At 46.6% G+C, this 19,620-nt stretch overlaps 1 protein-coding gene across 7 annotated transcripts in view; it reads right to left on the bottom strand.

The window, feature by feature from the left end:
- Nucleotides 1–12,608: 12,608 nt before the first annotated feature.
- ppp2r5eb (protein phosphatase 2, regulatory subunit B', epsilon isoform b) overlaps nt 12,609–19,620 on the bottom strand; it is a 49,551-nt gene continuing 42,539 nt past the window's right edge. For all 7 annotated transcript variants that reach the window (XM_078940796.1, XM_023952059.2, XM_023952060.2 and 4 more), the window contains 11 exons: nt 19,077–19,178; nt 18,891–18,983; nt 18,666–18,796; nt 18,335–18,394; nt 18,139–18,247; nt 17,972–18,025; nt 16,642–16,692; nt 16,451–16,570; nt 16,245–16,372; nt 15,895–15,996; nt 12,609–14,395 (listed from right to left, as the gene is read on the bottom strand). In XM_078940796.1, the coding sequence (XP_078796922.1) occupies nt 14,296–14,395; nt 15,895–15,996; nt 16,245–16,372; nt 16,451–16,570; nt 16,642–16,692; nt 17,972–18,025; nt 18,139–18,247; nt 18,335–18,394; nt 18,666–18,796; nt 18,891–18,983; nt 19,077–19,178 (1,050 nt within the window). In that variant the 3' untranslated portion in view covers nt 12,609–14,295. The remainder of the gene's footprint in view (nt 14,396–15,894; nt 15,997–16,244; nt 16,373–16,450; nt 16,571–16,641; nt 16,693–17,971; nt 18,026–18,138; nt 18,248–18,334; nt 18,395–18,665; nt 18,797–18,890; nt 18,984–19,076; nt 19,179–19,620) is intronic.

The following is a 19,620-nucleotide window of genomic DNA, read 5'->3' as shown; positions in this document are numbered from 1 at the left end:
GTCCTCCTCCGCCTCAGTCACCTGACTGAGACGGAGGGGACGCCGACGCGCCAGGGTCAGGGTGACACAGGTAAGAGAAATAATTCAAATGAATGCAGTCAAGTCACATGTATGCAGGCTACACAATTACAGATTATTAATATAGAACAATTTTATTTTAGTTGCTGGGTGTTCCAGTGGTTACGATGCTGCAGCTGAGCAGCCGTCTGGACCCAGCGTCTCCACGGCACGCGGCTCTCAACCCTCCAGCAGTGGGCGCGTCCTCACCGATGCAGTCCTTGAAATGCAGAGGGAAGTCAGTAGTTCAATCAGAGAGGTGGCCAAGGAGTTGGGCGAAATCAAGATCGCCCTGACTGAAATAAACTGCACGATGAGGGAATTCTTAAATAAATAATATTTTCCACACCTCTTTTTATTTATAAGCGACGCATCACTTCCAAACGCTGGCGCACAGCAGCCGCGTTTGGCTCAAATGCGTGGGGATGGGGTTCAGGGTCGGGGCCAACACAGCAATCAGCGCCAGGGGGTAGAGGCACGTTTTTAAGCTGTGCCACATTGTGTAGCACAGCACATGGCAGCACGATTTGGCACACACTGTCACTTTCACGTGTTTCTTCCATCTGCCGACGGTGTCGCCGTTTCTCATTTCACCAGTTTTTGTGCGTACGCCTGGGTCAGAGCTTGCGTGGAGGACCGCACATTTCCCCGTCAAGTTTGCTTTTTATAAATCTCAACTATTGCGTAGAGAGTGGCGTACGCCTTCTTTTGTGCGTACGCAACGTTTATAAATGAGGCCCCTGGATCAGATAATTATTTCTTTCTTTGTTATTTTGATCAGCGCTGTGTATTTCAAGTTTGTAGTTTCAAATAAATGCCCCAGTAGAAGTCTGCATATCAGGAACGGATCACGACATTTTACTACAGTAAAGTGCAGTGGAATACTGCAGCAAGTTAAGCAGGAGGTTAACCGCGAACAAAAACATCCAAAATATTCTGAAGATCCTGAAGCTACAGTCACCAAACTCTCTCACATGACTAAGTATCATCTTATCGTCCTACTGCAACTAGTATGTTTCCATAGAAACCTCTGTAATATTAGACTGCTTCACTGCTGTGGATCAAGCAGAAATGACAGCAGTTATTACGTCTTCCAAATCCTCAACTTCTCTCTTAGACTCAATCCCCACTAATCTTTTTAAAGAAACCTTTCCCATAATTAATGTATCAATGTTAACTATAGTAAATACCTCTCTAGAAACATGTTATGTGCCAGTATTTTATATGTGCAGTTGTTACACCTCTTCTGAAAAATCCCAGTTTAGATCATAGCAAACTGGCCAACTATAGACCAATATCAAATTTCCCCTTTATTTCAAAAATCCTAGAAAGAGTTGTAGTTAAGCAGCTTTACCTACAGGACAACATCCACTTTGAAGATTTTCATTCAGGGTTTAGACCTCACCACAGCACCGAAGCTGCACACCTGGTCCAGGTAATCAGCAGCAAGCAGTGCAGGGAGAGCTGGAAAACAGGCAGGGTGGTAGAACTCCAGTACCTGGAATGAGCAGCCCTGAGTTAGAGTCTTTAATGACTTATTATTGACCTCAGAAAAGGGACTACTCTCTATTCTGGTCCTGTTAGATCTCAGTGCAGCCTTTGACACTATCGACCACAGTGTCTTACTCCAAAGGTTAGAGCAGGACATAGGGATCAGAGAATCTGCCCTCCAGTGGTTTGAATCCTATAGGCACCGATAGGCACCAGTTCGTTAATGTAAATAGGACAGTCCTCTCACTGCACTCCCGTTAGCTACGCAGTCCAACAAAGCTCAGTTTTAGGACCCATCCTGTTTATGCTTTACATGCTTCCCTTAGGAAACATAATCAGGAAACACAGCATTAGTTTTCATTGTTATGCTGACGATACGCAGTTGTATTAATCCATTAAACCTGACCAGAATGACAATATAGAGAAACTGAATGCCTGTATCAGAGACATCAAGACCTGGATGACAACTAACGACCTCCTCCTGAACCCAGAAAGAAACTGAGGTCATTATACTAGGTCCTAAAAACCTCAGAGAAGGTCTGTCTGCTCAGATAGTCTCCCTGGATGGCATAAGTATAGCCTCCAATTCCACAGTTAGAAACCTTGGGGTTCTATTTGACCAGGACTTATCATTTAAGGCTCACATATCACAGCCTTGTAAAACTGCATTTTTTCACCTGCCCGATATAGCTAAGATCATAAATATAATATCTAAAATTGATGTTGAAAAACTCATCCATGTGTTTGTTATGTCTAGACTGGATTACTGTAACTCCTTGTTAGCAGCGTGTCCTAAGAGTTCCTTAAGAAGTCTCCAGCTTGTTCAGAACGCAGCAGCTAGATTGTTAGCAGGAACTAGCAGAAGAGATTACATCACTCCTGTGTTATTTTCACTTCACTGGCTCCCAGTTGATTCTAAAATCAAGTTCAAAATCCTCTTGCTAAGTTATAAGGCCTTACATGGTATGACCCCATCCTATATCAAAGACCTCATAGTGCCTTACCAACCAAACAGAGCACTTCGCTCACAAAGCCTTGAAAGGCATATTTTATCAATCCTTAAATGAAGCCATCAAAGATCATCTCTGTTCCCAACAGGAGGCTCTTACCTTTGAAGAGTTGGTTTCAGCAGCACTCCACTCCGAGATTCGTCTAAAAGAAAGACAAGTCGAAAAGACCAGCTTATCACGCAGACAATATCCCAACACCAATCGTACTGCTCTGTTAATAAATTCTCCTCCTGCCTCACCCATACAGGAATCACCTCAGAGAACCACGGATGAACCAATGCAAATCAGACATTCAAAATTAACCCCAGAAGAACGACAGAGGAAAAGGGAGGAACGCTCATGCTTCTATTGTGGCAAACCCGACCATTTCGTTTCTCAATGCCAACTCCGTTTAACCCCCCGTTAGAAGACAGGCCGCGAGTGGGTAAAACTAATAACCCTTCTAATCAAAGTTATTTGTTTATTCCTGTCAAGTTATGCCTTCACACCAAGTTCCATGAACTTCAAGCCTTGGTGGATTCAGCCACGGAACAAAGCCTCATCGACCATGATCTGGTTTCACAGCTGGCTTTACCCACCAAACTTTTGGACACTCCTGTCGAAGCTGCTGGACTAGGAGGACAACATCTGTCTCGCATTACTCATCGGACCAAACCCATTCATCCATCACCTCTGCTAATCACCATGAACATATTCAATTCTAAATAACGCAGACTTCCCAGAATCCTATAGTTTTGGGTTTCCCTTGGCTCAAATTACACAACCCACAGTTCAATTGGTCCAAACGACTCATAACCAAATGGAGTTTTTTTTGCATGGCTAACTGTCTCCAATCTGCTGTTACCCCCGTTTCTGCCCCTCCCGTCTGTCCAGAAGAAGAAGAAATAGACTTGACAAACGTTCCCTCCTGTTATCATGACTTAAAACTCGTTTTTAGCAAATCCAAAGCTTCATACGGTCTAACCTTCGCACAGACCGTATGATTGCTCCATCAAACTGCTCACAGGAGCTAGCCTCCTTAAAGGGAGATTATTTAATCTATCAGCTCCTGAGAAGGACGCTATGGAGAATTACCTCCAAGAGGCTCTCGCCAATAGTCACATTCGCCCATCTTCCTCTCCTGTGGAAGCAGCATTTGTCTTTGTTGAAAAAAAGATAAAACCTTACATCCATGCATTGACTGCAGAGAATTAAATCACGTTACAGTTAAAGGTAAATACTCCCTCCCTCTACTCAGTTCAGTTTTTGATTCTGTTCAAGGAGCCTGCATCTTCTCCAAACTAGATCTGCGAAATGCCTACCATCTCATTCACATTAAAGAGGGGGATGAGTGGAAAACCCTGTTTAATACCCCCCTTCAGTCCACGTCCCGGAAACTCGCCCCCCGCTTCATTGGATCTTATGAAATTAACAAAATCATTAATCCCACCTGTGTCCGTCTCCGCTTGCCCGCTGCCCTCAAGATCCATCTCTCTTTTCATATTTCTCAAATCAAGCCCGTCCAGGAGAGTCCTCTTTGCCCGCCCCGCCTACCGCCCAAATCATTGATGGCGCCTCCGCCTTCACTGTTAGTCGGGTTCTGGATGTCCGTCGTCGAGGTTGGGGTCTCCAGTTCCTCGTGGATTGGGAGGGTTACGATCCTGAGGAACGTTCGTGGAGCTCCCGTTCCCTCATCCTCGAGGCCTCCCTTATTGACGACTTCTTCCGGGCTCATCCTGACCATCACCTTGGACCGCCTGGAGAGGGTCGTTGAGGGGGGGGGTACTGTCATGGTACCCCCGGGAGTCCTCTCCCCCCTCCCTTCGCTATCACTTTTTCCACTGATTGGACCCAGGTGCCGGCACTTCCATCATCAACCATGCAGTATATCAGAGGGCCGGTCCTCTCCTCGTCTCAGATTCCTCCAAAACTATTCTTCCACGGATCATCCCATTCGTTACCAGGAACAATAAAATCCTCCATTGCCAAAACGTTTCGAGCGTGATCTTTCCGGGTTTCAGCGTATGGGTCTGTTTTAGTCATTGTCAGTCATGACACTATTAACATGTTGGAATTAAACTTAATAATATTAACCATTATTTGCTAGTAGGCTGCTCCAGATCCTGCCTGCATCCCAACCCATCTACGACCTGGCCCGACCTGACCCTTGCACCACACACACTTCAAGGGATGATCTGATCCCATTGCAACCACACTACCCTCTGGGGGAGTGGGAGTGATTCCAGATTCTGTGCTCCTGTACTCTGTTGTGGAGCCTACCTCTGGCTCATCTCGAGAATATGTCAATGCAATGTGATATGCTTCATGAAATGAAATTAAATAAATAATAATTTTAATGTAAACATGGATCATAATGAATTAAAAATTAATAATAGTTAATAGTTGCACTATTTTTAACTGGTTGTTAAACTACTTCAGAAGTACTCTGTTTAAATCTCAAACAATAAAAGAAGGCGAATAAAATTAAAATGGGACCAGCCTGGATCAGTTGTTTTTTTTCTCGTGTTTTTTAAACGTTTCAAAATACAGAAACACAATACAGTTCAAAACAGAATGACTCTGAATTGGATCGGGGCCAGAAGAATTCTGATCTGGACATGCATGAAGTGTAGCACAGCGAGACCAAAGCTCACATGGTCTGCTGAATTTGCCGTTCAACAGTCGAGCAGCCGTTCCTCTTCAACAGCCAGCCACACTACCCAGGAAGGAGGAAGAGACCATTCCCTTTACATTTGGAACACTTCCATTGCCAACAACATCATCAGTCGCTAAACTCTGGATTTACCACATATAAAGCACAGATGTTTCCAATTGGCCTGATGGTACCAGACTGAAATCTTCAATCAAAATCAGCAGATCCTCCTGGTCTCCTCCTCCAGCCTGACAGTTTCTTCACCTTCCTCTACTCTCGCCATGACAGATCCCAGCAATATCTTTTCCTAAAAGGTCATGATGAACCCCTCTTGGTCTGACCTGTCCCACAAGACTTGTTTAGTTCAGGACACCCTGCCTGGGAAAATAGCTGCCCTCATGTTGGGTGCTTTACCCCTTCAGCTGAGAGTGGGAGTGATTCAGGGCGGACGTTGAAAGCAGAAGAACGGTGGAGTGGAACACTGCTGTTCCACTAGTCTGTTCTCTGGCATGCTTCAGACATTTAACTGCAGAAAAAAACAGACAGAATTGATTTTCAGAGTCCACAGTGGAGTTCTGAGACGTTCTGGCCGGCTTCCTGGTTTTTCAGTGTTTCCTCCTGATGAACAAGCGGAGCTCCGTCAGAGCATCTGCTGCGTTTGCCGGGCTTAATTGTCATCATCTAAATATGCAGCACAAGCACTGCGGAGCAGCAGGAAGTAAACACTCCTAATTAAACAGTTTGTTCGCAATTTCTGCTATTTTCTCTGAAATTCTTATCAAACACACATACTTACCGCAGAGACACATTTTTACATGTATGACTGTAGTAAAACTACCTGGTTATCGCTGCTGCCGGGCTTAATTATCATCATCCAAATGTGATGAGGAGTCCCTGATTCTCACCATTGGTGAGAAAGTCCCTGATTCAGAAGCACAGAGAGGCAGGCAGTCCCAGGTTGTGAAGTTTCAGCGTCAGCTTGTCCGGGATCACAGTGTTGAAGGCGGAACTGTAGTCTGCAAACAGCATAACTGCATAATATTTCATAACTGTATATTAATTCATACCAGCATAACTGGTATGAAGCCCATTGAGATGACTGTTTTTGTGATATTGGGCTATATAAATAAAATTGAATTGAATTGTTAAATCGAGGCGCAGTGGTCAGCACTCTTGCCTCACAGCTAGAAGGCCTCTGGTTGAAGTCCCGGGTGGGGGACCTGAACCAGAACACACATTTTGTAATGTTCTCCCCGTGCATGTGTGGGTTTTCTCAAGGGACTCCAGCTTCCTCCCACTGTCCAAAAACATGGTTCATGGGTTAGTTGGTTACTCTAAATTGTCCAAATAGGTGTGAATGCTAGACTGCATGGGTGTGTGATTGTGACCCTGTGACAGACTGGCGAACTGTCCAGGGTGTCCCCTGCCTTTGCTCGCAAGTGACCGGGATAGGCTCCAGAAGCCCCGTGACCCAAAAGGGATAAAATTGAAGAAGATGAATGAATGACTGAATTGAATCGTGGTCTCTATGCAGCTGATTCTGGATGCTCTGCCTTTAGCCTCATTCAGCTACTTTTTCCTCCTCATCGACCTCTTTTCCTCAGGAGGCCCGTCAGCACATGAATATCAACTCAGATAAATCAAATGAAAATCCGATGCACATAAAACCCTGCAGGAGCAAACACCTGAAAAGCATCCTCCATCTGCTTGCCTGAATCACAACGATCAGCCAAGGAACGCACGGCGCCGTGCTCACTTCAGCTCACACCGCGGTCACACGTCCGCGGTTCAATGGGATGGGGGGGCAGCTAGCCCAGCAACTCAGAAACCAAATGAAAGGTCTGTAGCGCCACATGGGTCTACTGCCTGCTTGTACAGCGCGCATCACTGCGGCTATGCTTCAGCGAGTGATGGGGTGGGCGGGGCATGTGAGGATGGGCTGCCAGGTGTGTGTTAGGGAGGGGCAACTTTTTCCTATTTTCTGAATTCATCATGTTTTCTTTCCTTCTGAATAATTATTAACTGGTGGATGCTATTGGTAAATTAATGTTTCAGACAGCCTTTCACACATAAAAATGGGGGAAAAAAAACACCTTTCACAAGAAGGGCATGTAGGTCATCTGGGCAAATGGGGCAGGGGCTTGAGCACCCTCAGCCCCCCCCTCTGCACGTGCCTGCGTGGGAGAGCATGTATACTGAAGGATGATGGAAAATGGGGGGGGGTTACCCCGTGCCAATGGGATAAGAAATTCAGAAGTGAAGTCCTATGTCCTAGAAAACTGCTTTTTTTTTCTTTTCCTTTTTTTTGGGCGGGGGGGCGCTAAAACAGGAGTGGGGGGTTTCACGTTTACTTCTAGTTTTGTTTGAGGAATAAAGCTCCTTCATACATGTCATTACCAAGATGATCAGTCTCATTTCCTGCCTCAGCTGTATGTGTTTGGTCCACCGAAGCTTCAGGTCCTCCATGGAGAAATGTTCACATGGGACAGCCATGGATGGATCAGCAGCATGAAGAGGACTAATGGATGAAGAGTGGAGGAAAAAGAATCCAGCAGCAGCACCGAATGATGAGGAAACCTCTCCAAAATGGGCAGAATGTGAAGATGGAAAACGAGAGAAAGGAGAACCTTTTCCTCTGCTAGGATTTGAAGCAGAAGCACAGTAGGAGAACTTTTAGAACTTCAAAACAATTCGAAGAGGCTAAATGACGGCAGACTCAGAAATGAAACATCCAGTTTTAACTGTCTGGTGAGATGTTGGTGTTTTTCTTCAGGAAAATGGTCTGGAGTCCACAATTACCAACAGAGCTCCAAGGAACCGTGTTTTTCATCAAGAAGTTCCTCCAAGATCCTTTATAGAAAATGAATCTTTTGCCACACTCAGAAGAAGTTTGCATCCTTTGATGATTTAATGACAAACTGACCGCTCAGAGAACAGAGGAACTGAAGAACTCCAATGTTCTTTCAATGTTTTGTTCTCTAAAAATGTTGTAGGACCAATTCACAGATGAAGTCAGAACATTCTCCATCTGTGTCCTCCTGGATCATTTCCTCACCATGATCCACTGGGATCCAAGAACCCTTGCTCCTCAGTTGGTAGAGTTTGTTCATTACAGCATCAGGACTAAGCAAATCCTGGAGTGAACGCTCATGCATGCTCTACAGGGTCATGTCTGGAGGGGAAGCTGGACTCAAAAACCTGAAAAGTTCAACCAAATGTTGCACAAAACAGAACTTCGGCCACTATCTCCTGCTGTCCTGGACGTATGGAGTAAGGCTGAGAGGAGGAGGAGGAGGAGAGGAGAGCTGCCAAAAAGTTCTGATGAAGTTTCAACAATTTCCAAGTGTTCACACAATATGTTTAGAATTTGATGCCAAACAACAGAAAAGTGATGGAAGCAGAAATACTTTGCATGGAGCAGCAGCTCTCCGCGTCTGCAGAGTCAGATGTCTGTTCATAGAAACATCTGCCACCACTGAGGATTCTCACAGCATGAGCAGGAGAAGTGGAAAGATGCCAGGCAGCTCCCCGCTCACCCCATTCACCGAATAAATCAGTGGAACATGGCTGCTTCTGGCGGTTAGGATGCAGGAACACCAGCAGAGTTTGAACCTTGGAGTTGCTGCTGTGCGACACGTCTGCACACTTCTGTGAACAAATGCTGCAGCCTCACAACCTCGGAACGTGGCCGAAATAAAAAAGAAATGGTCGGACATCAAAGTCGAGGCAAAAAACGTCTAGCGCTCCATCGCCAGCGTGTGTCTGCCACGGGTGGGGGACAGGGAACACCGGAGCTGACCCCTCTTGATGAGAGACTGGCGGTAATTATTGGGGAATCCCTATTAAGTGGAGTGGTGACTGAGGCGGAGGGGACACCGATGCGCCAGATGCACCGGGTGACACAGGTAAGAGAAATAAATAAAATGAATGCAGTCAAGTCACATGTATGCAGGCTACACAATTACAGTTTATTAATATAGAACAATTTTATTTTAGTTGCTGGGTGTTCCAGTGGTTACGATGCTGCAGCTGAGCAGCCGTCTGGACCCAGCGTCTCCACGGCACGCGGCTCTCAACCCTCCAGCAGTGGACGTGTCCTCACCGATGCAGTCCTTGAAATGCAGAGGGAAGTCATTAGTTCAATCAGAGAGGTGGCCAAGGAGTTGGGCGAAATCAAGACTGACTGAAATAAACTGCACGATGAGGGAATTCTTGAATAAATATTTTCCACACCTTTTGTTGTTCTTTACAAGCGACGCATCACTTCCAAACGCTGGCGCACAGCAGCAGCATTTGGCTCAAATGCGTGGGGATGGGGTTCAGGGTCGGGGCCAACACAGTGATAACTATATTATTTATGAGGATGAATTGCACACCATGCCAATATTGCAGAACATATTTCACTTTTCTTTCTGCAAATATGTGTTCATTTGAATTTCTGTTTTAATTTTCGTTTGATTTTTTTGTTTGTTTCACTGCTGATCGATCAAACGTGTTCGTGTTCGTGTAGGCTGTTAATTGTAAGACTTGCTTTGTGAAGTCTTCATGTTATTTCTGAGAGGCAGTATTGTCATTTTCACTTTCACGTGTTTCTTCCATCTGCCGACGGTGTCGCCGTTTCTCATTTCACCCGTTTTTGTGCGTACGCCTGGGTCAGAGCTTGCGTGAAGGACCGCACATTTTCCCGTCAAGTTTGCTTTTTATAAATATCAATTATTGCGTAGAGAGTGGCGTACGCCTTCTTTTGTGGGTACGCAACGTTTATAAATGAGGCCCCTGATGCTGCACACACACACCCACAAGACTAGGTCCTGATGCTGCACACACACACACAAGACAAGGTCCTGATGCTGCACACACACACACACAACACAAGGTCCTGATGCTGCACACACACACAGACACAAGACTAGGTCCTGATGCTGCACACACACACACAAGACTAGGTCCTGATGCTGCACACACACACACAAGACTAGGTCCTGATGCTGCACACACACACACACACACACAAGACTAGGTCCTGATGCTGCACACACACACACAAGACTAGGTCCTGATGCTGCACATACACACACAAGACTAGGTCCTGATGCTGCACACACACACACACACACACACACAAGACTAGGTCCTGATGCTGCACACACACACACACACACACAAGACTAGGTCCTGATGCTGCACACACACCCACAAGACAAGGTCCTGATGCTGCACACACACACACACACACAACACAAGGCCCTGATGCTGCACACACACACAGACACAAGACTAGGTCCTGATGCTGCACACACACACACAAGACTAGGTCCTGATGCTGCACACACACACACAAGACTAGGTCCTGATGCTGCACACACACACACACACACACAAGACTAGGTCCTGATGCTGCACACACACACACAAGACTAGGTCCTGATGCTGCACACACACACACACAAGACTAGGTCCTGATGCTGCACACACACACAAGACTAGGTCCTGATGCTGCAAACACACACACACACACACACACACACACACACACACAAGACTAGGTCCTGATGCTGCACACACACACACAAGACTAGGTCCTGATGCTGCACACACACACACACACAAGACTAGGTCCTGATGCTGCAAACACACACACACACACAACACCAGGTCTTAGTGCTGCACACACAAGGTCCGGATGCTGCACACACACACACTCAAGGTTCTGATGCTGTCCCGAGAGGATTGTGTTTGTTTGTGCCCTTATGAGGACCTACCACTGGTCTGACACGGTGGGGACTTTTGTATTTGTGAGGAAAAAGATTCTGCTTCAGGCAAAATAAGTCATTTTTGAGGATTTAGAAAACAACTAAAAGTAATTGTTAGCTAACAGCAAGAGATAAATCTTTAAAAAATTCAATCATTCAGAAAACAGTCAGTGCTGACCTCTGGTGGTAGAAGCAGGTACTGCATCAGCTCCCCTCGTTAAGGTCACCAGTGCCTGAGTGAGAGAGGGGTCAGTCTGAATAGGTCACCACTCCCATCACAGGGCCACTTTGACCAATACAAGATTTTTATACAACTTCGGTTTAAATGCCAGTAAATTGAATGGGTTTGTGTAGTTCATACAGAGTTCCCCAGCTGTAATTTTTGATTAAACCCAACTGGATATTCATCATGATTCATTCCATTCCAACAAGACTGTAGTTGTGACTCAAAAGCTTTGAGAGGTTCATTCATCAGAACAGCCTGCTCATTTTTTCCTCATCAGTAACAAGGCTTCTAGAAGCATTTCTGTCAGGTTAACCCTTGTGCTATCTTAGATGACCACCCCCCTTACATTGACGTGTTCTCCCTACCATGACAAAGGTGGATAAAGGTGGAAAGATTTCATGTAATCCATGGAGACCAGTGAAGATCACAAATCATTGAAGAAAAAAGGTTCCGAGCACTGTCTAGTGGGTCTAGATGACCCAACTCCCAATGTTAAAGTGCTTAGGATAGCACGGACCCCCTCCGATGAAAATGGTGTTTTTATCATGTTCTTGTGGCTTTTCTCTACATGATGGAGGACTTGTATAAAGAAAATTAGGCTTCAAATTTAATTTCTGAGTATCTCTTTATTCAAATTGTTGTGAATCAGGGGCAGAAACAAAACAAATAAAGCAAAGCCGTTTGAAAAAGATTGTATTTGATGCGCCGGGTGGGTCACAAGCTGCCTGCTCCGCTCCATTCCGATTCATTTGCTTCGTTTTCCTGGTCTGAGCTGGCATCTGGATCTAAACTGAACGTTCGGACAGCTCCGACACTGCTCGCCGTATTTGTTGACCCGGCAATGTTAGGTTGGGGTGGGAGGACTGAAAGGTAGCAGGAGAGGCTATGAACAGTTCCACCCACAACTTAGAGGGGATTTCTGTTGAACTCCTGCCGCTCTGCAGAAACTATGTCCTAGCATAGAACACAGGTTTTGATTAGGGCTAAAATAGAATAATTATAAATAAAAGACCACTTTTACAATATATCAAAGAAAAGATGAGAGTGGGTCTCTAAATCTTAAACTGGGGGGAGTTAAGGAGAGTTATTCTTATTAAAATCTGTTTTTCTGAAGTTCAATTAAGGGATTGTTGTCAGTTTCAGTTAATTTCAGGTAAGATCTGAAGTTTCTACTGACAAGAGACCTACACTTATCACCAAGCTTCCACTACCGTGCTTTATATAAAGACGATATTTCCTATTTGGAATATCTCAAACATTCTGCTGCAAATCTTGTCACCTTAAAAAAAAGGAGAAAGTTTCTGAATTTCATTGCAAAATAAAAACTATATTATTTTCATCTGAATTTTGACCAAAACTCCAGAATGAGTAGAAAAGGACAAAGACTGTTCAACCAGCAATGAAAGAAATTCAGCATCTGGGCTTTATCACAAAAACAGTTTAATTTAATATCTCTTTATTTTTTTTTAAAATAATTAAACATTTGTATTTATCCAACCCTTTATCTGTTTCCAGCTTTAAATCAGGTCATTTCTGGACCATTCTGAAGCTCCTTTCATGTGTGGGGGGTGGGTGGGGGTACACACCGCCTGCAAGGTCAAAGCAAATAAAAAATAAAAATAAAAAAAAACGAGACAAAAAACTTCCTGTCCCTCTGAAACGCCCCCCGCCGAACCCGTCACTCCTCTTTAAAAAAAAAAAGTATATATTCAAATGTGAAAAAAGGTTTTCCAAAAATATTCAAACTAAAAGAAAAAAAAATGGAGGAGTGAGACTAACGAAGAGGGAGGGGGGCACTATCTTAAATACCAGGAAGTCTTGTTCCATAATACCTCTGTATATACTGACACTCCTCTCCTACGCAACAACATTGGCTAAAGTACTACAAGATACAAGATTATCAGATTACTGCATTCAATACCAGAGTACAGGTCCTGCGCCACAGCAGCGCCCCCTGCAGGACAACAGCGTGGGGGAGGGAGCAGAGGAGGGCTCCTGTCCGGAGGAGGAAGATTCGGCTCCTCTGAGGTTCTGTCAGAGTTTGAGGTGTTGTTACAGCGGAACGGCACCAGTGCCAGACTGCTACCAGCGACCCCGGCGGGCGGGCGAGGGAGGGAGGGAGGGAGGGAGGGAGGGAGGGAGGGGGGCAGAAACGAACAAAAGAGGAAAAGCAACAACAACAGACATGGAGGGGAAGGAGTGTGTTCACCTGCAGCATGCTCCCTTCATTTTGGCTTCATTCCAGAATTTTGGAGGAATTTGGGGACTAAAGCCCATGTTCCAACTGATTCTACTGAAAATTCAAACAAAGTTATAAACTTTGGAAGTTTTTTATTTCCTGGAAAAAGTAACTGATTCGATTCTGGGATCCAGACATCCAAGTGACCTCCCTTTGACCCGCATCTCACTGTTGGCTGGGGGTCTGCTTTGTGGTGGGGGCCACATCCAAGCAGGAACATTTCTGAAGCCATGTTGGAATCTCCAGATCACAGAGTGGGGGGGCTAAAAAAACGAGCTGGATCTGCGGCCAGGCGCACGGGCATGGAAGCACACTCCAACCTCACACCGGACCGACAATCTCCATTTGTTCAGACAGGAAACACGGGGGTGGGGGTGGGGGGTGGGGGGGGGGTGATGCAGGGGACTGCAGTGAAGAGGAGCGTGAAGCCTTCTTCCGTTGTGTTGGTCGCTGTTCCCCTCGTCTAACACGCCACCCAGACGGGTTGGAGCCCCTCCCACACAAGTCATTTTCTCATTTTCTATTTTTTTTTTCCTTTTTTATTATTATTGTTGTCTTGTTTCTCCTTTTTGCAATAATATCAGTTTAGGGAAGAAAGAAAATAATTATTTACAGTGCTGTTGAAATAATGAAAACAGATGTGGTGAATCTACTGTAAAGTAAGTCGCACAAACACAAGAGAGAAAAAAATAAACCGAAAACAAACAAAAACATGAACAGTTAAGAAACCAGCGGGCGCTCGGAGGATCCGGAGGCGGCGGCCCGCCTCGGAGCTCTGCGCAGACATGGCTGATGTGGAGGGCAGGGGGGGCGGCTCAGGGCGGGGGCAGCTGGGTGTGGGAGGGGGGACTGGGCTGGGGTGGGCGGGGGGCACAACGCTGTCTCTGTTAAGTTGGGATGATCCCATCACTCCTAAGGCCCCGCTTCAGCTCCAGATCCTCCAGCTTCTTCCACAGCTCCTCGCGCTCCTTCTCCTTCTTCTTCTCCCTGAAACAGAACCAGAGGACCGTTAGAGGCGCCGGCAGAACCCCCCATCTGCGGGTTCTCCTCCGGTCCCTATCCCACTCCTGCTGTTGTGAAAAGAGGCGTGGCCAAGATCAGAGATAACCGAGCGTTAAACGTGAGCGTAAAAAAATACAAATCTGCAGCCGATCTGTCGGCTGAAAACTGTTTCCTGAACTCGGCAGAAGCAGACACAGAAGACGCTCATCAAGCAGGAACATCTGCAGGATCAACTTTGGTTCGTCAGATTCAGTTTGAAGCTCATCTCAGGCTCTGGGTTCAGAGCGTTCAGATGATCTGAAGGAAATGATCTAGCAGACTGATGCAGCCTTGATTGAATAGAGAGAGCTGCATGAGTGCAGCGAGGCTGAGACAAGGCGCCCAGAAAACGTAGAGTTGACAGGCCGACACAGACGCGGGAACATTCTCAAACTTTAGTCTGGATTGAAATTCTTCTCATCCCAAAGTCAGGACTTAGGCCAGCAGTGATACCAACTTTAGCTGCGATTACACGGACAAAGGTAATCGGAATGAAGGCGTGATGTAAACACGCCGTTTGGCATACTCCGGCGCAGGCAGTAGTGTGACGCTCCAGAGAAGGCTGTTGAGCACGAACAGCACCAGCCGGCTGCTCCGCGTGAGCTAACCGTGTTTCTGAGAAGAGCAGTCAGATTAGTAGCTTCGTCTTTGCAGGCAGGGGAGGGCATTTTGTTCTGATGGGCGCTCCGGAGGAGGCTTCAGACCGCAGTCCGTCCGGCTGCTCTGCATAAGCGAGCTGCCAAACTCAGGAGGACCGTGTCTGTACGCTAACGGAAGCATCCGCTAACGGAGTCCTGAGAAACCGTGTAAACAATCATGTGAATTTGTGTTTCCACAATAAAGACTGATGGAATTCCCACATTTTACGGTGCAGCTTCTTCCGGCTCCGTTCTGCCAAGAATAAATCACGGATTAAAAGAAATGATGAGCGAACAGGATCGCAATTGTCGTCGTAACAATAAAAGCACGTTTAGAGGATCGCTCTATGCCGCGTATCTTATAATGGGAAAAGGTTTTTCTGGGCCCCATGTACACAGTTCAGTTCTAATCCAACCTTTTATCCGATCAAAGATATTTGGCACCCTGACTCTGTGACGACCTGTGTGTAACAAAAGACCACACAGCACCAGACCAATCCTACAGGACCCCGGGACACAGGACGAGCAAAGGAGAAAACAGGGGAGGACAAACAGAGACTGTCTGAGAATCTAAACACCTGAATTAGTGGTTTAAATAAAGACCACAGCTTTTCGACCAGTTTCCTGAAGAAACTCTCACATTCAGACCACTCAAATGAGCGCTTTTATTCTGGAGACTTTCTGGTTTGTTCACAGCCTTCCTCAGAGCTGCTGTGCACGTAAGTGCGTGCACGTATCGGGGATCCTCAGAGCACAGCCAGACCTGATCTGATGGAGAAGAGCGGCTGCAGGCGGATGAAGGCTTACCGCTGGCGATCCGACTTGTAGGTGGCGGTGAGTTCATCAAATAAGGTACTGTTCATCTCCATGAAGGCCTTCAGCACGTTGTAGACCAGCGCCACGATGGCCCTGGGGAGGAGGGGGGGCTTTAGCTTCAATTGTTTAGGCTTTACAATCATCAGTTCAAAAGTATTTGAAGCTGCTAAATCACTAAAATCCCTCAAGCTTTTTCTGGTCTGCACATCCCAGTTTGCCGGAGGCGGCGTCACGTTCAATAGGAGGACCCCGACTTTCCCGTCAAACCTCAGAGGACACGTCAGCTTTTTAAAGTGCCCCCAAAGGTCAGAGAACAGCCCCCCGACTCCTGAAGGACTCACGGGTTCCAGTGTTCTTTGGAGATCCTGTAGAGGCTGGAGAACATGATGGGGAGGATGACGCTGGAGTTCTCCTCGATCAGACTCATGATGTATTCGTTGTTCCAGTAGTACAGAGCTCGCTCTGCCACCTGCAGACACAGAGCCCAAACAGTCACACCTCCCATTAATGGCAGGCAGCAGGCCCTCAGGGGGGGGGCATCACCGACCTGGAAGTGCGGGCTGGACACACATCTGGAGATCTGCTTGAAGAGAGGCTCCTGAATCTTGACGAACTGCGTGGGCTCAATGACATCCAGGATCTCCTCAAGCTCCCCCAGAAACATCACCTGAACAGCAGGAAGCGGAGGCTTACATGGGGTTCAAACGCAGCCCACACTCCAGCACAAACACGCCATACCTCTTTTTGACTGCAGGTTTTGGGCCAGAACTTCAGTAAGCCTCTGATGACCTGAGGGTGAGAAGCAGGATGAGACTCAAACTCGGGTCTTTGGCCGGTTCAGTTTCGTGTTCCTCCAGAAAACCTAAACCCAGGTAGTCTGCATCTGTGTCTACCGTTGCCTGGACGACCATTTTCTTCCAATGGCGTCCCGACAACGGTCATCACATTGGGGTTCTGGTTGTTCGTGTTTTTTTTGTCTTTCAGAGGGCGCCTTAGCACATCCTCGTTTGGTTTGCACGTGATTTGGCTACAGTTTTTCTTCCTGGCGTGACTCAATCCTGGTCTGTCGCTAATCGGTCTGCCTGATCAGTCCCACACATCGGCCCAAATCTGTCGCTAACATTGCCACAGTTAAGCAATCTGAATTAGATTAGCTCCTGTAAATTGTACGCTTGTTGTTCCAAAATTGTAAAACTTGTAATGCATTACTAAAAAATAGAAGGAACAACAAAAACAAGATAAGCTGCTGGTAGCATTTCCCGCCAGTTTGAGTTGATTAAACAGCAGAGAGTATCCCCTGACTGGATTCCAGCTCCATGAAATCAAAGAACGTCACCTAAATGCAACACTACAATCATACATTGTTGTCATCAAAGACAATGACCATCCTAATGTATGATAGAATGACAGCCACGCGGAGTCATTCTCTCTCATTATTTTTTATGTGTTGGCAAAGGGAAAAGAAAAAGTGAACACATTTTCCTCTGAGGACATGCCCCCGGGGCTGCTGCAGCCGCTTTTGCCGTTAACAACGCACCTGTGAAGATAACGTGTCAGTAAGTGTGCGGCCCTCGTTGACGGAGGAGTAAACCGTTCTAAAGGAAATAGTAAAAGAAAACGTGTGCGGTAAAAATCGGTTGTGCGGTCCACCTTTGCACGTGTGCAGTAAGGATCCTGCAGTCCTGATCCAGAACTCTTCTTTCGTTTATTTATCAACATTAAAATAAACTTATTCATTATTATGAGGTTTTTATTATTGTTGACATCTCCAGAGGTGTGGTGACTGGTCAGGGGCGTAAAACGCTTTAGCGGAAGAAGACGCACATTTCTCGCATGCGGCGAGTAGCCGTTACAGATCGGGAGGCAGACACTTGGAAGCATTGGAGAGCGCCCCCATGTGGTTACAGTAAACCCCTGCAGGCATGACCCGGTTGGAACTGCTGGGCCCGGTTCTGGTTATTTGCATTTATGTGGATATCAAAACAAACAAACATTTTGTCCCCTGACTAAGTTACAAGCAATAATCTTTTTATTGTTCTGCAGAAACTCTACAGCAATGGAGGCTTACCGGTTCTGTTAATGTTGGGTCTTTCTCTAAGAACTGTACAATGCAATAAGCCAACTGCAGAAGAACAGAGAGAAAGGTGAGGGTCAGAACAGACTTAACAAACCCACAGCGGCGCTGATTCACAAACATTCGGGGGGTGGGGCTTTAACCCGGCATCAGACACCTACCTGTGCATGGAAGAGGGACAGACTCCGGACAGTATGGAGCGGGATCAACACTTTGACCAGAAACTGTTTATGCTCCGCTTTCAGAGGCAGCGCAAACCCATTGATTATACTGAGAGAGAGGAGGAGAGGACGTGAGTTCAACGCCACAAAATGGAGAAGAATTCTGTCAGGGAGGAACCGAAGTGCCTCCACATACCTCCCCAGGATCTCCAGCAACTCGGCCACCCCGTTGAAGTGCTCCGTCTCATAAACAAAACTGCAGACAAAAGAGAAGAAGCTCATAAAGCGGCAGAAACAAACTACAAGCTGTGAGGGAGCAGCGATGTGCTGCACTCGTCTGTGAGCCATCCACCCTGGCTTTCTGTGTTCTCCTGGTGCTGTGAGGGTTTCTGTTCAAGTACCGAAAAGTGGCAGAGGTTCTGCATGGACGTTTGTGAACTGGAGAGCATGAAAGCTCAGCCTCTGTGGTGGTGACAGTCACACAAACGCAGACATCCAAAGATCTAGTTGGTTCTGCCAAAACTCACCGTAGAAAAATATTATTGATCTGTTTTCGTATAAAAGCCCTCAGCCCCAGGAATTTGCCGTAGATTCTATGCAAGACCGTCTTCAGATAGTCTCTCTCTCGAGGATCCTCGCTGTCAAACAACTCCAAGAGCTGCGGAAACCAGAGGGGAAGAGAAGACGGCAGCAGGTCAGACCACCGGCAGGAAGAAGATGTGGTCAGAGGACGGCTGAGGAGACAAACTCACCTGGAGGACAAACTTCTGGTCTATGTACTTTTTGGCAATGCTGGGCTGGAATTCCTGACTCTCCAGGAACCGGATGAAGAACTCATAAACCAACTGGAGGCAGAAAGAAGACAGGGACCTTTAACCACTCTCACCTGAACGCCATCACTGCGAGTTTACGGTCACTCCCACGCATGCAGACTTTACCTGTAGGTGTGGCCAGGACGCCTCCAGCGTGGGCTCATCTTCCTCGGGGTCGAACTCGTTACTGTCACTGGGCGGAAGGGTTCGGAAAATGTTCTGAGAGACCTGAAAAACACGAGAGGTTCTTCAGCGCAGTGAACAGCAGGGGGCGACACTGATGCTGATGTTTTACTACGTCTTAGCTCCTCGTGGCGGTGAGTTCAGAAAACGTAACCAGAAGGTAGCGAGTTCCAGAGAAGCCGCAATGACCACATGGTCACGGAACGACGGCTTCTAGAAACCAAACGTCCAGAAAGGACTCAACAGGTTTCTGATAGAGCAGGTCCAGAAGATCTATTGAAGCCCTAAAGACAGCCTGGTTGACAGTCAGAGCTGTGTTTCTGAGCAGGTCTGAATCTGCATGAGAGCCTTCCTCTGCCTCTTTACATGTTCACACCACAACGCCTTACATTCTCATCAAAAAGACGGAGCAGAAAGTCAGACGGTGAGCCTCCCAGCAGCACCGCTCACTCAGACAGTTGGACCTGATGATGGAAGACAAACTGCA

Source organism: Oryzias latipes, chromosome 22, assembly GCF_053564925.1.
Source record: "Oryzias latipes strain Hd-rR chromosome 22, Olatipes_Hd-rR_3.1".
NCBI lineage: Eukaryota > Metazoa > Chordata > Actinopteri > Beloniformes > Adrianichthyidae > Oryzias > Oryzias latipes.
Note: the sequence above shows the minus strand (reverse complement) of the source record. Positions and strands in the feature narration are given on the sequence as shown.